Consider the following 21,247-nt stretch of genomic DNA (forward strand, 5'->3'; position numbering starts at 1 on the left):
AGTTCAGGAAAAATCAAAACCAATGATAGGAAGGGAAGAGTTAGAATAACGGTTATTAAAGGGTGGAGAAGGGGTGGTTATGACTAGAATGAGACAGAAATAACTTTTTGGGGTGTTGGATATATTCTTCCTCTTAGTAGTAGTCACAGCAGTGTATTATATGTAAAATATGAGAGTTGTATGCTTCAAAATTGTGTATTTTAGCCTATGTAAATTATACCTTGCTGTGAAAATAAATTAAAAGAATTTTAAAGTAGTTTTTCCCTTAAAAAAAATTTCAGAACAAAATTTAAAATGCCAAGTACCATTCCTATACAATAATAACTATTATTTCCAGGAAGGCTGAAAAGAAAATCCAACTTATATTAAATAACGCTGCAGTGTAAAACAAAAAGCATTCACCAATATTATGATGGTTAAATAATTTGTATTTTCTGATCATCTACCAGCAATTTAAACAATTACACATCCCTGAGAAATCTTTTTAAGCCAGCTGCATAATAAAGTTTATTTTTTTTAAGATTTTATTTATTTATTTATTCATGATAAACATAGAGAGAGAGAGAGAGAGACAGGCAGAGAGAGAAGCAGGCTCCATGCAGGGAGCCCGACGTGCGACTCGATCCTCGGTCTCCAGGATCCCACCCTGGGCCAAAGGCAGGCGCCAAACCGCTGCGCCACCCAGGGATCCCCCATATTAAAGTTTAATGTGAAATAAAAACCACATGACACCAGCATATATAAAACATTAATCAAATATACTAGATTTTGTTACTAAAACGATCTTTTACACATCATATAACTACCAGGTTAAACACCATTTTCATGGAACCAGAAAACCAGGATACTTCATATCTTTAATTTATTTGTCTTGAAAAACTACACCAAAACCATTTAAGAAATAATTTTCAACCAAATGTTTCAGAGGACTGCATAAGAAGAACTGGAAAGACAGAGCTACAACTGAGAATCATGTATCCAAAATATAATCTGTCAGCAGTAGAAAAAAAGTTACACCCAAGTAGGTGTACCTTTGCTAGCTAGACCTATAGCTATGTCTCCATTCATACTACAAGTACAATGCTCTTCCATCCTTCCAGGGCTGGGGAGCTCTTTTCTGGAACTGGTCTTAAATGTTACATTACTGATAAAGACTCTCCTGTTCTCCCAGGCTGAATTAATCATTCCTTTGTTCTCACTGTGATTTCAGACCACCATATGACTTTTGTCTATTGTAATGACAAATCATTGCTTTGTGTTTCACCTCTGAGCTCTTGCACTGTGGTTGTAATGGACACTCAATAAATGCTGTTTGAATAATTATAGCAACTTGACAGAGGGAATCAGAATATTCTTGAAAGAAAAAAAAATCTGTCTACAAATAAAATGATGAGAAGAACACCAATATTTTGATCAAGTTAAGCTATTTTCTGATGAGAAAAGGTCAAATTTCATGTTCAAATGCTATTCTTCCCCTATAAGGGTTTTTTAAAGTAACAGTTTTATGGAGATACTATTCATCTAAGGTTTTAATAGAAATAGAAATAGAAATAGAAATAGAAATAGAAATAGAAATAGAAATAAAAGGTTTAATAGAAACCTACCTTTTCTCACACTGAGATATGCTTAAGTTTTATTTATTAAGGGTTCTGAGCAATTCATTCAGAACCTAGGTCTGGGACTGGAGAAACTGCTTTCCAAAGATAAATAATTTAAGAATGCGAGAAAACAAAAACTTAAAACCAATGAGATGGGCACAAAGGCACAAAGCATCATCTAATCTTGAAGAAAATTACTTTCAATTCTTGTATGCTGTACAAAGAATACTTCTGTTGCTTTGCTTGCAAAACCTTGAGGAATGCATGAACTTGAGGAGGGAGGAGATACTATAAAAAATAAGAATCTTCATTTCAGAGGAATGAACTCAAAGGGAATACACCTAAAGAGAATAAAATCATGTTTTTCCAATTGTAGAAAGTAGAACCAGACCTTACCTACAAAGAACACATTTCTGTAAAGTGTGAAAACAATTAAAATAAACAAAAGAAAGCTTTTCATACTGTATAGCATAAATGATCTGACCACAAATACAATCACATTCAAAACAGATTAGATACACAATAAATAGAGGCCATCCTTTGTCTCTGAGGTGAAGCCAATCAAGGAAGAAAACCTTTCTTCTCTTCTATGCCAACACTAGAAACAACTCTGGGCTGGAAGAGTATATAAAGGTTCTATTCTTATATTAGATAAAGGAATTATAAAAAGTTCCTTGAAATCAAATAGCCACAGTGATATTTTCTTAACAAATTTCTAAAATGATTAATGCTAAAGCTGAATTATCAGCCCCTTACCTTTGTAATGAGGATTCGGTATTTTTCTACTAGGTGATCATTGTTGTGACAACCTGCTAGTAGCTGCCAGACTTCTCCTCGCAGAGCTTCAGGAACACCACTTCTTACTAAGGATGACAACTGCTTCGGTCTCACACTTAAATTGAGATGCCTAAAAATAAAGCCATAATCTGTAAGTGGATTAAAGAAAGATTCTCTAAAGAGTGTTGTTATTTTTTAAAAAGATGTTATTTTTAAGTAATCTCTACACCCAACGTGGGGCTCAAACTGACAACCCTGAGATCAAGAGTCGCATGCTCCACTGACTGAGCCAGCCAGGCACTCCTAAACAGTGTTACTTTTTATGAAAACTAGACTAAATTATATGTACCTAATAAAGGTAACATACTAATAAAGAAAAAAAAATAAAGCTGTTGAATTAGATGTGGCCAAGATAACTAAATGATTGGGTGGAGGTAAGAATTGTGCAGTCCAACTGTTTCATAAATATCTTTAAATTATTGCTCTAATTTTTAAAAAAAATATTTATTTATTTATTCATGAGAGACACACAGAGAGAGGCAGAGACATAGGCAGAGGGAGAAGCAGGCTTCATGCAGGAAGACTGACATGGAACTTGATCCCAGGACTCAGGGATCACGCTCTGAGCCATAGGCAGATGCTCAACCACTGAGCCACCCAAGCGTCCCTGCTCTAACTTTTTAAATAAAAATCAAAACTAGAAACTATATCTTCATGGTTGTGTCTTATGTAAGAAAAACAAAGCAAAATTCCAATTAGCACACACATAGTCAAAGATAAGGGCTTGGCCCTGCATCAAAATTCACAAGTGAAATGTGTATTTATACATTCTAAGTTAAAATAAATATTTAAAATAAATATAAAAATAAAGTTTTGAGTGGTTTTTAGGATACCTTGATTCAGGGAACATTTATGAATGACTATGATGGGTAAGAAAGTTTCTACTATAGCATTATAACATCAAAACAAATTATTAAATCTCTGAGCTTCATTTATCTAATCTATAAAATGGGGGCAAAAAACTTATCTTGAAATGTTGGTACCAATTTATAAAGTGCTTTGCATATAATCATATTTGATCTTCACAACCATCTGAGGTAGGTAGTATCTCCAGTTTTACAGAAAGAGAAAGAAGATCAGGGAAGGCAATTAAAGGACTCAGATAGTCCTCAACTCTAGGATCAATGAACGCTCTGCTCTGTTGGATATCCTGGCTGCTTTGTGTTTTGAAAGCCACCATTACTGAGTCAATAAAGCATGATCCTGACCTGGAAAGGCTTCTGTGAATATAAGATTTAAACAGAAGTTACTGATACAAAATGACTACTCTCAAAATACAAAAAGGACTCAGACCTTTCTCAAAATGTCCCCAGAATTCTGAAGAATAATGCACAGTACCATTAAAAATGGTTAATTCTGTGATGCTAGTACTCTAATGTGGTAGCTATTAAAAATTCAAAGATAGTTTTATCTTTACTTGGAAAAAAATTATATCAAAGTTGAAGGGTTAGGAGCAGAAAGAACAAAAAGCCTTTAAATGTAAAGACTGGTGCACTGTGGTCTGTGGGCCAAATCTGGCCCACGGCCTGCTTCTGTAAATCAACTTTTATTGAAACACAGCCTTTTAAAATCATTTATGTATTGTCTATGACTGCCTTTCCACTACAACAGCAGAGTTGGTAGTTGTGACAGAGACTACTGGGACACAAAGTCTAATATTTATGATCTCTATATATTTATGGCTAAGTATTAAGACCTGGCCCTTTAACAAATAAAAAACCCAATCCTAGGTTTATCTGCTAATCCTAGCTTAACTTTATATTAAAAATATAAATTAAGATATTCTGAAAATAATTTTATGTCATTGATCGTATTAACTTTATCCACCCTCAACATACGATTTTATACCAACATTAGTTCTCTAATCCACTAAGAGTCACATAAAAATGAACTTGAAGAATTAGAGCTCAAAGGTATTATTACTAATACTGCCACTAAAATCTAATGTGGAATTAAATAAACCAACTTTAGGCTTAGACTTGACTGTGTTAAAAATTCTAGGTCTGTCATTTACTAACTAGAATTGCTGACTAAATCTCTGAGACCGTTTCCTTTTTTTTTTTTTAATTTTTTTATTGGAGTTCAATTTGCCAACATATAGCATAACACCCAGTGCTCATCCCGCCAAGTGCCCCCCCTCATTGCCCATCATTCAGTCACCCCAACCCCCCACTCACCTCCCCTTCCACTACCCCTTGTTCATTTCCCAGAGTTAGGTGTTCTGAGACCGTTTCCTCATCTTTATAAATGGATACTAGTTCATAAGGCTGTTATAAACAGCTTAGCACAATGCCTAGCATAGTAAATTCATTAATTCTTACTGTATTAGTAAAAAAACATTATTTTTAATTCACAGTAATCTTGAATGGTAATTTTAGAGACCTGTGTATTTTGTAAATGAAGAAATAGCTAAGAAGAGTTAAGTGACTTGCCCAAGACCATAGAGCTTAGAAGTAGGAGAAGTAGGTCTACTAGGCTCTAAAATTCCATGATATTGCAACGTCTCCTACCTACAGAACACATATAATAATGATGGGGAAAAAAGATGAAATGAATTAAAGAAGAGAAACAAACTATTATTATTTCTGAAGACATGACTCAAACTAGCAAAAAATAGTTTTAAACACCCTAAAGAAACATATAAACTCCATCAATGTATTTGAGGAAGTGAGAGACAAACATAATATCAATAAGTAAAGGAATAGAATAGAATAGAATAGAATAAATTGAATGAATAAGTGAATAAAATTTGGTAACAAAACAAATTCCAAGCAATTGTATAAAATGGTGGTGAGTTCATCTAATAAAATCTACAGTCGAAATGCTTTATCTAAATGATTTTAAATATACTATTATGTAATCATGTCAAGATTCAATTACATTTCTATTTTAGAGCAGAAGCCTTTTTATACAGATGAAATGCCTCCCAGCAGCAGTCTAAACATCCAAATTCACTGAACTGAAAATATAATTGTGATGAGAGCATCAGCAGGTTTGTCTCCTGACTGCTAAGGGAATATCAAAAATAAATGAGAACTGTATCAGGGTGGGGGGAGCTTTTGCAGAGTTCATTTATTAAAACCACTTGTGTAAAGACAAACCATGCTTTGGTTTGCATTCTCCTCCTGTACACATTTGACATTTCCCAATGTGGAGCACGTTTCACCAAAGTGTAAAGCACTGTGAGAATGCTAGAAGCAGATGCATGCCCGTTTGTAGTTCTATCCCTTAAGGACATGAAAGATTTTTAAATGCTGAAACAGTTTTCTAACAATAGAATGAAAGGCTTCAACAGTTAAATTTTCTGAGAAAAATCAGACCCCAAAGTAACAAGCCCATGGGCAACTTATATAACCCTAACAATCAGAAAGTCAGAAATAGAGAAGTGCTCAGATCACTTCCAAGCTCCACCTCACCCCCTGCTCCAGCATATACTAGCATCCTAGAGAAAGGAAAAAGGAAACTACATAAATGTCTCACCAACCTGACTTACCAGAGTCTCTCTGGTTTCATTAGTAAATACCTGAAGGTAGTATATCCTTTCTAGATAGTCTATAGGTTAGTGCTTCTTAACATTGTTGTCAAGCTATCTCTTGAGCTGAGAATTTCTCTCAAGAAGAACTTTCCTGAGTTTTACAAGTATCAGTAGGAAAAGTAATTGTTAGAGTAGTCCATATACTACTAGCTACTACTATACTACTAGAGTAGTCAATATACTAGCATGTTCCTAACACTCTGCTCCATCACTTTGGTACATAACACAGATAAGGAAAAAATCCCACCTGATGTCTCTACAGTGGCTCTATGCATTGTGTGAGCATCCACCAAACTTCCCTGATTATTGTGTACTGTCTTGTTGCATATATCTTAATCAGTCAGTAGTTCCTAACTGCATCAATAAAAAGGAGCTCTTCCCCAATTTATTCTCTCCATATGTTCCATGTTTGAATTAATACTTTCTGCAGCAACGAGAATTTATTAGGTTTCTGAAATTCTGAAAGGTGATTTCAGATATTTACTACTTATCTTTATAAACCTCTAAGAACAGAAAAATTCTAGAACACAAACCTCATATTTTGCTTTTTATAATAGGTTCCAAAATTGAATATTGTAATTAGGGCAAGATACCCTACCCATAAAATGAGAATTAGAGATGAAAAGGAGAACTCTTCTAACTTACCATTTTGACAGCAGTTCTCCCCATGTTTCAAGAATTTTTCCTGCACATTCTTTGGATACATCACCAAATCCACTCAAGAGAGGTTCATCATTATCTTTAATAAACAAAAAACACAAAAAAGGATAACAGAAGTGGCTATGCTAGCCAGAAGAATGGATGAAAACATAATAGTCAAATTTGAAAGATTTTACTGGGAGCATTAAGTCATAATTTCTAGTTCTCTCTTTTAGCAGACAGATATAAATACAAAGAAAATAAATATGGTCCTAGGTAGAATGTTGCTGTAATCTCTGTCTTTCACTTTCCATAGAGTCCACATTATGTCAACTGCAGTAGAAAGATTTTTATTATAAAATGATAGGACTCAAAATATGGTATCTTCTTTTTCCTTTTCAAAAGCAAACAGCTTTATCCATGAAAATATATAGCAGTCTGGTTTACAAGAGTTAAAAAAAAAAATTACAAACCACTTAAGTGTCCAACAATAGAAGAGCAGCAAAAGGAGGCTGAATAACTTATGATACATGATACATGTTTAAAATGTAAATACATATGACACCTGTTTACATTAAGTCTGGCAAAATGCCACACAAAAAAATATCAGGAGCTAATAAATCTTATGATCAAAATAGACTAGAATAAATTATGCTAAGACATTAATGTCTTAACAAATATAGTCTCTGAGTGATGGAGCTATGATTTCTTTCCCTCCTCCTTTATGTTTTTAGGACTTTAAATTTTCTACAGTGGCATACATTAATTTAAAACACAAAGCATAAAAAGATTAAAAAAGACCAAAATAGGTCATTTCAAATTTAACTCTAATAATTAAGAAAAGTAAATTCAAATAAGAATTTAAAGATTGTAAGATATGAAGACAGTGAAAAAAGTGACACTGATAAAGGCCTGTGAGAGGAATTTAAAAGTGCAATGAAAGAGGAAACATGGGCTAAGATATTTACATAGTCAATCCTCTTTTGCTGGACATTTGGGGAGTTTTCAATTTTCTGTTACAAATAGTATCACGATGAACGTAACTCTTGTTTTCATTGGGTATATGCCCAGAAGTGGACTTCCTGGGATAAAAAAAGTGCATACTTTTAAGGATTGTGAAACTTACTGACAAATTGCCTTCCAGAACAGTTCTACAATTTATTTCCACTACTAGGGAACAATAGTACTTATTTCCAAGTGTTCTCACCAATTCTGTTTCTAAGTTTTTTGGCTTAATCTGCCTAAACAAAGTTTGAATCTTAGTGCTTTTAATGATTACAGCATGAATTTGCATCTCTACTAGCGATAACTCAGAAATCCATTATACTTATTACTTCTTTACATTATAATACCTTTGACATTAGTATCAGTTTTGATGGTGAGATAGGGAAGACACAGACCGAATATAAGTGAGACCTCTTTGAGAACAAATGGGAGATAGGATAAATAAAGAAAAGAGAAAGGCTCAACGGCAAGAAGATAAACTTTCCCAAATTCACTATTTTGCCAAAATTGGCAAATGCTGATTTGAATTACTGATGCCTCAAGTAATTCTCTACTCATTCAAATATCAATACAACAACTCTTTGGGGGAACAACAGCTATAAAAAATGTACTAGAGATGACAATTCCTTTAAAGAGATCAGGAAGACCTGTCTTATCAAATTTTCTTTCACTGTTTTGGATGCCTTCAACATATCTTGACAGTAGTAATTTGAAATATGTATTTAGAACTCCATGTACCTAAGGCAAGGGTGGGTTAGAAGGGAGCAGGCAGCCTCAGTTTCAGAATATTGTTTTTGAACACCTCCCCTATATACTTGCTGGCTTCCTGCCCTGGGAACACAAATGTCCTATGTATAAGGAACCTCTCTAGAGGACTATAACTACCTCTTTCTAGGGAGTAAACACATGACAATAGGATGAGTCTATACTAGGTTAGAGAATTAAAAGATGGATGGCTGCACAGCTTTCTTCAGCCCCATGTTCTTGTCGTTAGCCCTTCACTATGGGGATGGATTGCAGGGTGGGGTAACCCATCACACCAGTATTTCCTGAGCATCACAATACCAGGAATTGTGTTATACACTAAAGAACCAATGTGGGCAAAAAAAACCCACTTTCGTCCTTTACAGAATTTGTGTTCTTGTGTTCCCTAACTCTCCCATGGTCTGCTTTTGGTCCTTATCTCTCCTGGTTAACAACTATTACTAGAGGCCCTCTGAACTCCACTGAAAAATGTATGCCTGCTATAGATTAGAACTAGATGTCAGTCCTGATGTTATGCCTCAATTGGGTCCAAATTTCTTTGTAACTGGCAGATGTTCTTTAAAATCTGCAGCATTCAGATTCAGCATTTGACCATTCTCTGGTTTCATAAAAATAGTATGTTTTTCAGTTTATGGTGGGATTATTTTTTTACTACTGAGTTTAAAAGAGAAAAGTTCTCTATTAGTTGCTCTTCCATCTTTAGCAGTGTTGACTTAGAAGGTAAACTGCAAGTCTCAAGACTACATGTTACAGAGGAGACAATCTCAAACAGTGTCCACTTTTCCCAACTTTAACACGTGGCTTAAATTGGCTTTGACGGAAGATTTTAAATTTTATCTCTAACTTCTCCCAAAATGCATATGCTTTCTTTGCACTTCAAAATGCTTTATGTGAACTAAATACACCAAGACAATTACAGAATAGAGCTCAGACCACTAACTCTCAGAACTGGATAAAGATTCTCCTTGCCAATTTCTAGCTGTGTGACCTTGGGCAAATTCACTTTTCTGAGATTTCATTTCCTTATGTGCAAAATAAGGATAATATTAAATCTTGTTTTTTCAGAATGTTTGTGAGGATTATATAAACAAAGTATTACTTTACTTTTGAAAAAAAGTACGGGCCCACCACATATTAAGCTTCAACAAGTGGCCATTAATATTAGTCATTGGAAAAATGAAAATTACAGGAACAATGGGAATTGGAAAGTCAGGGCCTGCTCTAACTTGAAAAAAAGCACATATAGTCATGAGTATTTCTTTTAACTCAGTCATTCTTGCCACCTCTAGGCCTTTGTTAATGCAATTTCTTAGCCAGAAGTGCCCAAGCCCACCCATTTATCCCTGCTGAATTCTCTTTGCACTTTAAAAGTCATACCTCAAAAACTACTCTTCCTGATGCCCCACCACCCCTCCCGACAATGACAAATGGATTCTCCTCTATGAATTTCCAGAACACTTTCTGTGAACTCCACATAGACATGTGCTTCATATGACCTTCTATCATAATCAACTGTTTTCCTCTTTATAAAAATTAAAAGTCCTCATACAAAATTATAGGTTAGTAAATGCCTCCCAAACTTTTGCTTTTCCTGTGCTCCTACCTTCCTTCCACTTCTACATAATAGCTTTTAACAGAGATTGACAGGTTAATTAGCGGATATAACCTTAAAAAAGGGGGGGGGGGGGGAAAACTTGTTGATTCCTAATGTTTATAAGTGTGAAAATCCAATATTATATAAACAAATTTGTATATTTAAATACACATATTTTGCGTCATGTGAGGAAGCCACATTTTGGCAAGTGAAATTGTCCCTGAAAAAAGAATCAGTTGAAATGGGAACATTTATTTAGGTGAAAGCTATGTCAATTTTGCTCTAAAAATGTGCTAATACACTAAGCTAGCATAGCCTGATCTTTAAAAAAGCACTACTTATAAATCTCATTTTTTCCAACTTGACTACAATTATCTTACAGAAGGCCCTGTGCTCATCATTTCTGAATCTCCCCTGGTCCTTTGCATACAGTACATGCTCATAACTATTTATTGAAGATTTCCAAATGATATGTCAAATTATCAATTCCCTGATAAAATTATAATGATGTGCATGGTGTACCACCCCATAATAGAAATCAATCTCTCCCTACAATTTACCTTCCTCTTCATCATCTTCTGGAGGAGAAGGTATCATTGAACTCTGAGACCCAGACTGTGGCAGGCGAATTGAGGGAGTGGCAGTAGTTTTCCTCCTCTCTCTCTCTGATTCACTTTCCAAGCACACAACTTCATATAAAGTGTCAGTATTGTTCTTTCTCTCCTTCTGCTTTATCTTGAAGATGAAAAAATATTATTTACTAAGTGGTACAATTATTTTTTAATAGACATGACACTTCTGAGTTCATACAGGATATGAGAATAAAAAGGTCTTACTTTGAAAGTCTACACTAAAAATAACCTTTTCTAAATAGAAAAATATACATTTAGATTTAAAAACCCATAGGAGGGGATCCCTGAGTGGCTCAGCGGTTTGGCCCCTGCCTTCGGCCCAGTGCTTGATCCTGAAGACCTGGGATCAAGTCCCACATGGGGCTCCCAGCGTGGAGCCTGCTTCTCCCTCTGCCTGTGTCTCTGCCTCTCTGTGTGTGTGTGTGTGTGTCTCTCATCAATAAATGGAATCTTTAAAAAAATATGTTAAAAAAATAAAATAAAATCCCATAGGAAAACAGGTTAGCAGGACTCTAATTCTGTAGTTTTATTGTCTTCAGGCTATATTATCATACATGATAGCAGCTACCAATACTTAGTGCTAACTGTCTATAGCTTCCTAATTATTTTAAGGCTTCCTAGGTTTCCTACAAGAAACTATCCATGAAAAAATATTTGTTTTTGTTTTTTAGTTTTATTTTTAGAGAGGGGGAGAGAATGTGGAGAGGTAGAAAGAGAAGGAGAATCTTAGGCAGGCTCCATGCCCAGTGCTGAGCCCAACAAAGAGCTCGATCCCACAACACTGAGATCATATAACCTGAGCTGAAATCGAGATTAAGTCACTTAACTGAATGAGCCACCCAGGAGCTCTGAAAAAAGGTTTTAAAATATTCTAACACAAAGTTTCGGACTAGGAGAGTCCTTTTATTTGCATGCTTCTTCCCACTCCTTTAGCTTAATTAAAGCAGTGTAGAGAACTTTTCTTCAACTGAAAGCCACAACTGGGGGGGTGGGGGTGGCAGAAAAGAGATTAATGAAATTCACAAATATTCTGTATCTCAAACTGGTTTGTATTTTGAGGCAAACATATAGTAGTTTGAACTAATCTAAATTAAAAATTAAGGACTGAGAGTATAAAATTTTCCAGTACTAAATTTAATTAATATTACACATTATAGCCAGTTTAAGGAGAAGGAGGGGAGGAAAAAGTGAAACACAAAGCTAGAAAAAAGGCAGAACTGTAGGAAAAGATACAAAGACAACTAGAAAGGTAGCTACATCAATGAGAAGAAATATGTACAAGTGTAAAGTAAAAATACAGAAAGAGGAGGATTAAAAGGTTCACTAGGTACAGAAATATCAGGCAGAGCATATTTTATCATCTGAGTGTTCATGCAGGTTAAAAAAAAAATCATCCCAATCCTAGAACACCAAGTTAGTAGCAATGTCCTTTCAATATCATCCTGAGACACTGCTTAATATAGGAGTCAGTAAACCTTTCTGTAAAGGGCCCATAATAAGTATTTTAGGCTCCGTGGGCCACTAGTCTGTCACAACTACTAAATTCTGTCATGATGGTGCAAAAACACCCACAGACACTACCTAAGTGAGTATAGCTATATTCTAAAGAACAAAGACCAGGCCAGATTTGACCCACATACTCTAGTTTGCCAACTTTAACATGTCCACCTAAGGATTAATTTTCTAGATGAATAAACGATTTTGACTGACTTACTATTAATTATAGACCCAGACCCTATGAAGTTATGTATTAACCCATAGATTGGTGTCCAGTAGAATAGGCAAATGATTTCTGTCTGGTAGAAAAGATAACCCAAAGTTATCTATAAAACATTAGCCAGTTTTATTTCTGATCTAGCAATCTTATTCTAATGTTTTTTTTTTAAAGATTTTATTTATTCACGAGAATATACAGAGAGAGAGAGAGAGAGAGAGAGAGAGAGAGGCAGAGACACAGGCAGAGGGAGAAGCAGGGTCCATGCAGGGAGCCTGGCGCGGTACTTGATCCTGGGTCTCCAGGATCACGCCCTGGGCCTAAGGTGGCGCTAAACTGCTGAGCCACCCGGGCTGCCCATTGTTGTTGTTGTTGTTGTTGTTGTTTTTAAAGAAGGACTACATAAACTCAAGCTCCTCAAATACGTAGAGTCAGTTTTACTGTCTTACTGGCTCCCTCATTACTTAATGAATTGAATTAAAATCTATGACATTTGTTCATTCTAAATTTATAACTGTGATTATAACTTTTAGTTATTTTTTAAAAGATTTATTTATTTATTTATGATAGACATAGAGAGAGAGAGAGAGAGAGAGAGAGAGAGGCAGAGACACAGGCAGAGGGAGAAGCAGGCTCCATGCTGGGAGCCCGACGTGGGACTCGATCCCGGGACTCCAGCATCGCACCCTGGGCCAAAGGCAGGTGCTAAACCGCTGAGCCACCCAGGGATCCCCTAACTTTTAGTTATTTTTATTTACTTTAAAGATTTATTTATTCATGGGACGCCTGGGTGGCTCAGCAGTTGGGCACCTGCCTTCGGCTCCATTGTGATGCCAGGATCTGGGATCAAGTCCTGAATCGGGCTCCCTGCAAGGGGCCTGCTTCTCCCTCTGCCTATGTCTCTGACTCTCTCTCTCAGTTTGTGTCTCTCGTGATTAAATAAATAAATCTTTTAAAAAAAAGATTTATTCATGAGAGACACAGAGAGAGACAGAAACACAGGCAGAGGGAGAAGCAGTAAGAGAGAGGTGCTCTGTGAGGAGCCTGATGCAGGACTCGATCCCAGGACCCTGGGATCACACCCTGAGCCAAAAGCAGACACTCAACCACTGAGCCACCCAGGTACCCCAATTTTTAATTTTAAATATAATACTTTGACAGGGAGTAAGATTTTCTTTTATTCATTTGTTACAAATTACTATCTGAAACAATAACCATCTAAAAGAGTTCGAAGAACAATAGCTCTCTACTTAAAAAAAAGAATTTCTCAGAGACTATATAAATGTCACTCATAAACACTGCAGTTTACCTAGAAACTCTTCTGTGAATCAGAATGACCAGATCAACACTGCCTTTTGAAGTCAGATAAACACAGAGCCATGAACTGAACTGTGCTTAGAAGTCAAGAACTCCAGCTATTAAAGATATACATTGAGGGGCACCTGCGTGGTTCAGTTGGTTGGGCATCTGCCATCAACTCGGGTCCCAATCTCAGGGTCCTGGGATCAAGCTCCATGTTAGGCTCCCTGCTCGGCAGGGAGCCTACTTCTCCCTCTACTTCTCCTCTCTATTCATGCTCTCTCTCCTTCTCAAATAAATAAAATCTTTTAAAAAATAATATACATTGTTGAATCTAGGAAATAGTACATGGGGGTTGATTATACCATTATTTTTATTTCTGTGTATGTCTGAATTTCCTGTAATAAAAAACTTGAGAAAAAGCACTCTTGAGGGGCACCTCGGTGGCTCAGTGGTTGAATGTCTGCCTTTGGTTCAGGTTGTGATCCTGGGGACCTGGTATCAAGTCCCACATCAGGCTCCCATGTTTATGACTAACCATCATAAAGATGTCAATTCTCCTTAGTAAAATAACAGCCAATTTTTTTCTATAGCTACAGAAGTTGAATCTAAAGTTTACATGAAAAATAAAAATATACAGCAAAATCCACAAAAAGAACTGGAGAGGGAAGGTAGCTGTATCAGGTATCAAATCATATTATAAAGTCTACATAATTAAATTTGATATTGGTGCATGAGTAACCTAAAAACCCATGAAAGAGAATATAAAAAGCTGAATGAAGTCCAAAGACACAAGAAAATGTGATATTTAAGTGACATCTCAAATCACAGGGAAAAGTTAGACTATTCAAAGAATGGTTTTGGGACAAGTACAAAGCCATTTGGAAAAAGATTAAATCAGACCCATACCATATACCATATGCTAGAATATAACACTAATGAATCAGCAATTTAAAAGCAGAAAAACGAAACCATGTAATAAAAGAAAATGTGTAAATTTCTTTATTACTGGGTGTAAGGAAAGCATTTCTGACTCAAAATCCAGAAGCTTTAAAGGGAAAAACTTGATGAAAAAACATGACAAGGGACAAACCTGGAGAAATATTTACAATTTATATCTCAAAGGGTTAGTCTCTTAAATACAGAAAGAGCTTCTAAAATCTAAAAGGAAAAAGGTCAAAACCAAAAAGCCAAAAATATGAAGAGAACAGTTCACAGAAAAGGAAAGTAAAATTACCCTTAAACATATGAAAAAAAAATTTTTTTCATTCATCAAAGGATAAATTAAGACTACCATCAGATCCTTAAGTTTGACAACATACTCTTGACAAGTTTGTGTAGAAACAGGTACTCTCATATCCTCTACGATTACACTGAGAGAAAATTTGGCAAATATAACAAAATTATATATGCAAAATTACCTCATGTATCGAGGAGTCTACTAATAAAAATTTACTCTAAGATGCACTTTCATTAAATTAAAACAATGTACACACAAGGTTCTATATTGCAAAATTATTTCAACAGCAAATGACTGAAAAAAATTCAAAAATACATCAACAGAAGACAATTAAAAAATCATAAATCGTGACTCATCCAAATAGAAAGTACTATGTAGCCATTAAGAATGAGAAAGATCTCTATGAACTGATGTGAAAAAATGATCTACAGGGCAGCCCCGGTGGCTCAGCGGTTTAGTGCCGCCTTCGGCCTGGGATGTGGTCCTGGAGTCCCGGGATCAAGTCCCACGTCGGTCTCCCTGCATGGAGCCTGCTTCTCCCTCTGCCTCTCTCTCTCTCTGTGTGGGCCTCTCATGGATAAATAAATAAAAATCTTAAAAAAAAAATGATCTACAGGAAGTTAAAAAAGCAAAGTACCAGACAGTACATAGGCTAGTTTGTATTTTAAAAGAGAATTAAAAAAATATAGGAGTATTTTCCTATTTTCAAAAAAAGAAACATTGTTTTTTTGTTTTTGTTGTTGTTGTTTTTCTTTTTGGGAAACCAGAAACCACTAATAATGGTTACCTATGGGTGGAGAAACATGAATGAAAGTTAAGACTTCTGAGTACATTTTTACATAATCTTGACTTTTATACCATTATACATATTTTAAATATTCAAAAAATAAACAAAAAGAAAAAAAGACCCAAAGGCCCCGAGTTGAAAATATGGAAACAAATGAACCTATGTGTCAAATGGTAACATAAATATATGAAAAAACATTTTTTCCAGTTAACTTTTGAACACAGTACTCATTTTATATATTAGAACATGTTCAAAGAGGAAAAAAAGCTGCATAAACTCCACTCAGTAGTTTATTAATTACAATACTGACTTTTTTGAAATATCAACAAATGGGAATTTGAAACTGTACAGATTTAAATAATTTCATATTATATACATCTGTTTTTATGTTATACCTAGGTATTACAGTTACATAAGTAAATGTTTCTCCCAAAATTTAAGCATCTATACAAAGTTCAGAATATACTAAATATTCTGGAACCTTTTCATTTAGATGTTTACATACTGACTTTTATATACTGACATTAAAATATGGTCTTATTTCAAATTGAAAGAAGCTTGTACATTGTAAGCTGTACACAAATTGCAGTGTGGCATCATCTATATTTTAGAAATGGTGCAAGTTTATTAATGAATGCTTAATTACCCTATCAGTAATTGTATTAATGTATGTTTGTTCTCACTGAAATTTTACGTAATTAAAATCTGTATTTCAAAAACAAATATAATAGTGCCTTTTCTTAACATTTACTATTTTATAAAGATTTTGTTATAGATTTGCTAGGATCAATAAAATAAAATTCGTATTAAGGGTGTTTCCTGCAATACTGTTATTTTTTAATTATTTGATAAAGTAGGATAAAGCAAATAAATACATTACAATTACTGTCTTTAAGTTAGTGAATATTAGAAACATATAAATGTAAAAGAAAAGAAGAAAGCTCTGTAACGTGACCTTACTATTGAAAATATGTGGGGGGACCTGGGTGGGTTAGTGGTTGAGCCTTTGGCTCAGGTTGTGATCCTGGGGTCCTGGGATCAAAGTCCCACATCAGGCTCCTTGCAAGGAGCCTGTTTCTCTCTCTGCCTATGTCTCTGCCTCTTTCTCTGTGTCTCTCATGAATAAATAAATAAAATCTTGGAGATCCCTGGGTGGCGCAGCGGTTTGGCACCTGCCTTTGGCCCAGGGCGCGATCCTGGAGACCTGGGATCAAATCCCACGTCGGGCTCCCGGTGCATGGAGCCTGCTTCTCCCTCTGCCTATGTCTCTGCCTCTCTCTCTCTCTCTCTCTATCATAAATAAATAAAAATAAAAATAAAATAGTGTCTTCTTTGGAATCCAATAGAGCTTCATCCTCTTTAAAAAAATAAAATAAAATAAAATAAAATCTTAAAAAAAATAAAAGAAAGAAAGAAAATATGTGAATGAACTCAAATAATTCAGGGAAGGATCATCAATGCTAAAGGATGCTAAAACCATTAGAAAGTTGTTGAGGGTATTTGGAAGTTGCCAAAGAACCACCCCAAATATTATTTGTTAAATGCAAAGAGAAACTACTTTTACAAAGGAGAAATCCAGTGATCACCACCTTAACCTAGTGATCACACCTTCCAGGAACAGCAGAATATGATGATATCATGTGCCTCCTGATTTAGCAGATGAAGGTCTCCAATACAGAAAACATTTCCATATTTTTTACCTTGAGAGATAGAGTAGTATAGCACATGTGTGCATGCCTGTGTACACACATGTACGTGCACGCACACATAAAAACACACCCCAAAGAGAAGAGGTTCAGGTCTAGTATGGTCATACTAATAACTTGTCTATATGATGTTGGTCGCATACTTAGTTTTACACACATCAGCTTCATCTATAAAAAAATTTCATCAAAGATTTTAAGACACCTATGGTCTTTGGCAATAAAATTATATAATTCTATAGTTTTAAGAATGCTTAGCCAGACTTAAATTCATTTTATGTTACTGTTGGAAAACCTCGTCTTCAGATCAGTTTCTTCCTCGTTTAGTAAATGATATTTAAATATTTAAAACCAAGAAAATGATCATTATTCATCTGTTAATTTTTTTTTAAAGTAGGCTACATGCCCAGTGCAGAACCCAATGTGAGGCTTAAACTTATGGTTCTGAGATCAAGATCTGAGCTGAGACCAAAAATCAGATGTTTTAACCACTAAGCCACCCAGGTAACCCTTTCTCCACTAATTTTAAGTTTCTTCTCTAATATGATGCCATTGTAATGTAATAATCCGCACAGTTGGGAAGGCTTCCAGGCTAAAGAGTTGCTACTGAGTCATCAGATAATTTTAGTGATAGGAGAAAGAATCAAATTTTCAACATGTATTAAAAAAATTTCCGTAATTATTCTTCCATACTGACAGCAATAAACAGAAACTGTATGCTGTATATTTAACGAACTTGGTTCACAACATTGTTTCCTTTTTCAGTCTAATGAGAACTGCAAAAAGGGTTACAATTTTAAATTCTCCTTAACTTAAATAAATCCTAAAAGTCCTCTTACAGGGCAGCCCTGGTGGCTCAGCGGTTTAGCGCCGCCTTCAGCCCAGGGTGTGATCCTGGAGACCCAAGATCAAGTCCCGCATCAGGTTCCCTGCATGGAGCCTGCTTCTCTCTCTGCCTGTGTCTCTGTTTCTGTCTCTGTGTCTCTCATAAATAAATAAAATCTTTAAAAAAAAAATCCTCTTACAGAAAGACAAAGAGAGGATGTTTCCTCAATCCTGACTGAGAACTCTTAGAAGGCTCAGGTGCATATCTTGTTCACACAACATTCCATAATATCTATTTTACATCTTTGGATCTATAAAATGAAAATTCTATCCTTACTAGTCACTATAAAAAATTATATAAGACAGAAAAAGCAAAGTAGCTAGTACACTGGTGGCCACAGTAGGCTCTTAACCACTGTAGCTATTACTTTTTAATGCCAGGAACTATAGAAGGGAATGAACTTAGTTTATTATGTTACAAGAAAAGAGATTAACAGTGCTCTAAGTGCACTGAGACAGCAACAAGTTGCTCAAATTCTTCACTCTGTCTCTTCTTTCTCATTCTCTACCCCTCACAAAACTCCTCCCCCCCAAAAAAATAAGACTTATCCAAATAAGGAGAAAAATGAAAGATTATTCTGAGGAATTCCTTTGCCCTCCTCCTAGCTTCCACATATAAACTTCTGCTTTTTACAAAGAAAATACTGACAACTCAGCCTGTTTAGCTTTTAAACTTAAAAGAGTCTAGGGTAGTCTGTCAGGCCAGGTCTCAGGTATATGTGTTTCTGGCTCCTTTACCCTGTCAAGTCATTTATTAGCTTACTTAGATACATTCTTGTAGACCAAACCACTTAAGTAATATTCCTATAAACTCATGCAGTCTATGAATACAAGGTTGTATAAGACCTCAAGGGAAAAGCAGTATCAGAGGAATCTTATTTATGTTCACTAAGATTAAAGAGACAGAACTCTAATTAAAGAGAATGTTTTCTGACATACAAATTTGTACTAAAATGATTATAGCATTAATTTCTATTTATCATCTCTTACTCTAGACAACTTAAGAATCATCCATACTCCCTAAACTTTTTTTTGTTTAATATTTTATTTATTTATTCATGAGAGACACACAGAGAGAAAAACAGGCAGAGACACAGGCAGAGGGAGAAGCAGGCTCCACGCAGGAAGCCCGACGTGGGACTTGATCCCGGGTCTCCAGGATCACACCCCAGGCTGCAGGCAGGAGCTAAACCGCTGAGCCATCCAGGGATCCCCCTCCCTAAACTTTTAAAATGATACCTGTAAACTGATTTTTCTTTCTGAAGTGTTGTTCTTCTGGGGCTGATCCAATGATAGTCAATCTTGTCCTATTTCATGCCTTAGTTGTTTTTTTTTTTTTTTTTAAGTAGGCTCCACACCTAGTGTGGAGCCCAACACGGGGAATGAATTCAGGACCCCAAGATCAAGACCTGAGATCAAGAACTGAATGCCCAAATGACTGAGCCACCCAGGTGCCCCATGGACATAATACCTTTTACTCCTCCTCTGTCCCACTAAGGTTCCACAGTCCCTCTCAATAACCGTTAAAATGAATAACATATCATATGCCAAGTATGTTATACAGTTTCTTACTTAATGTCACAATAACACTATGAGGAATCTTCAATCACTGCCATTTTACAGATGAGTAAACAGGCTCAAAGAGTTGATGGTACTTGCTAGTCAGTGGTAAAATCTGATACACTCTGATTCCAAAGTCAACTCTTTTTTCCTTAATTTTATTTATTTATTCATGAGAGACACAAAGAGAGAGGTAGAGACACAGGCAGAGGGAGAAGCAGGCTCCATGCAGGGAGCCTGATGCGGGACTCAATCCCCAGACTGGGATCACATCCTGAACCAAAGGCAGACGCTCAACTGCTGAGCCACCCAGGTGTCCAGAGAACTACTATGTTTTAGATGCTTAGGATAAATCAGTGAACAAGGCACATCTGGAATACTGAGTTAGTAGAGGTTTCTAACAGGGAAAACACATAATAAGCAAGATAAAATTAAGTACATTATGTGGTATACTGGAAGTTAAAAGCTTTGTAAAAAATTCAAAAAATATATACCGGGGCAGGGGTGGGGGTGATTGGCAGCATCACTGCAAGAGTAGACAAACTGCAGTGTTAAATGTGGCAGTCAGGCTCAGATTGACATCTGAGCACAAACTTAAAGAAGATGAGGACTTGAAGGAGGTGAATAATAGCAAACGGGAAATGGGAAGAGCATTCAAGGCAGAAAAAACAGTTAATAGCAAAAGCCCCAAGAGCATCGTTAGAGCAGAAGCAGTAAGGAAAAAAAGCAGTAGAGAGAAATTAGTTAATGATAATAATAGGCAGGGCAGCCCGGGTGGCTTAGTGGGTTAGCGCCACCTTTGGCCTGGTGTGTGATCCCAGAGACCAGAAATCAAGTCCCACGTCGGGCTCCCTGCATGGAGCCTGCTTCTCTCTGTTTCTTTCTCTCTCTCTCTGTCTCTCATTAATAAATAAACAAATAAACTTTAAAAAAAAAAGATATAATAGGCAGTAACCACATAAACATCAGAAACCAATGAAAGGACTCTGGCTTTTATAGAGTAGAGTTGGTTTAAAGGGTTGTGAGCAGTAAAGTGATCTGACTTGATCTTAGGCTGCTGTGTTGAGAATATATGAAGAGGAGGGGCACCTGTGTGGCTCAGTCGATTAAGTAGCTGCTTTCTGCTTTCCCTCTCTCCAGCTTGTACTCTAAAAAGTAAAAATCTTACAAAAGAGAGAGAGAGAGAGAGGGCAGCCTGGGTGGCTCAGCAGTTTGGCACTGCCTTCGGCCCAAGGCCTGATCCTGGAGACCTGGGATTGAGTCCCATGTCGGGCTCCCTGCATGGAGCCTGCTTCTCCCTCTGCCTGTGTCTCTGTGTCTCTCTCTGTGTGTCTCTCATGAATAAATAAATAAACTCTTTAAAAGAGAGAGAGAGAGAGAAAGAAAGAGAAAGAGAGGGCAAAAAAAAAAAAAAAAACAGATGTGAAGAGATTATTACAGTAGCTCAGGTAAAG

General features: G+C 36.0%; 1 protein-coding gene across 6 annotated transcripts in view; it reads right to left on the reverse strand.

Moving 5' to 3' along the window:
- RABGAP1 (RAB GTPase activating protein 1) overlaps positions 1 to 21,247 on the reverse strand; it is a 167,261-nt gene that overhangs the window by 84,952 nt on the left and 61,062 nt on the right. For all 6 annotated transcript variants that reach the window (XR_005365013.1, XR_005365011.1, XR_005365012.1 and 3 more), the window contains 3 exons: positions 10,534 to 10,708; positions 6,616 to 6,709; positions 2,355 to 2,505 (listed from right to left, as the gene is read on the reverse strand). Coding sequence is in view for 3 of the 6 variants with exons in the window: in XM_038549425.1 (XP_038405353.1) it covers positions 2,355 to 2,505; positions 6,616 to 6,709; positions 10,534 to 10,708 (420 nt within the window). In the remaining 3 variants the exon portion in view is untranslated. The remainder of the gene's footprint in view (positions 1 to 2,354; positions 2,506 to 6,615; positions 6,710 to 10,533; positions 10,709 to 21,247) is intronic.

The sequence above is a fragment of the Canis lupus genome, chromosome 9 (assembly GCF_011100685.1).
Source record: "Canis lupus familiaris isolate Mischka breed German Shepherd chromosome 9, alternate assembly UU_Cfam_GSD_1.0, whole genome shotgun sequence".
Lineage (NCBI taxonomy): Eukaryota > Metazoa > Chordata > Mammalia > Carnivora > Canidae > Canis > Canis lupus.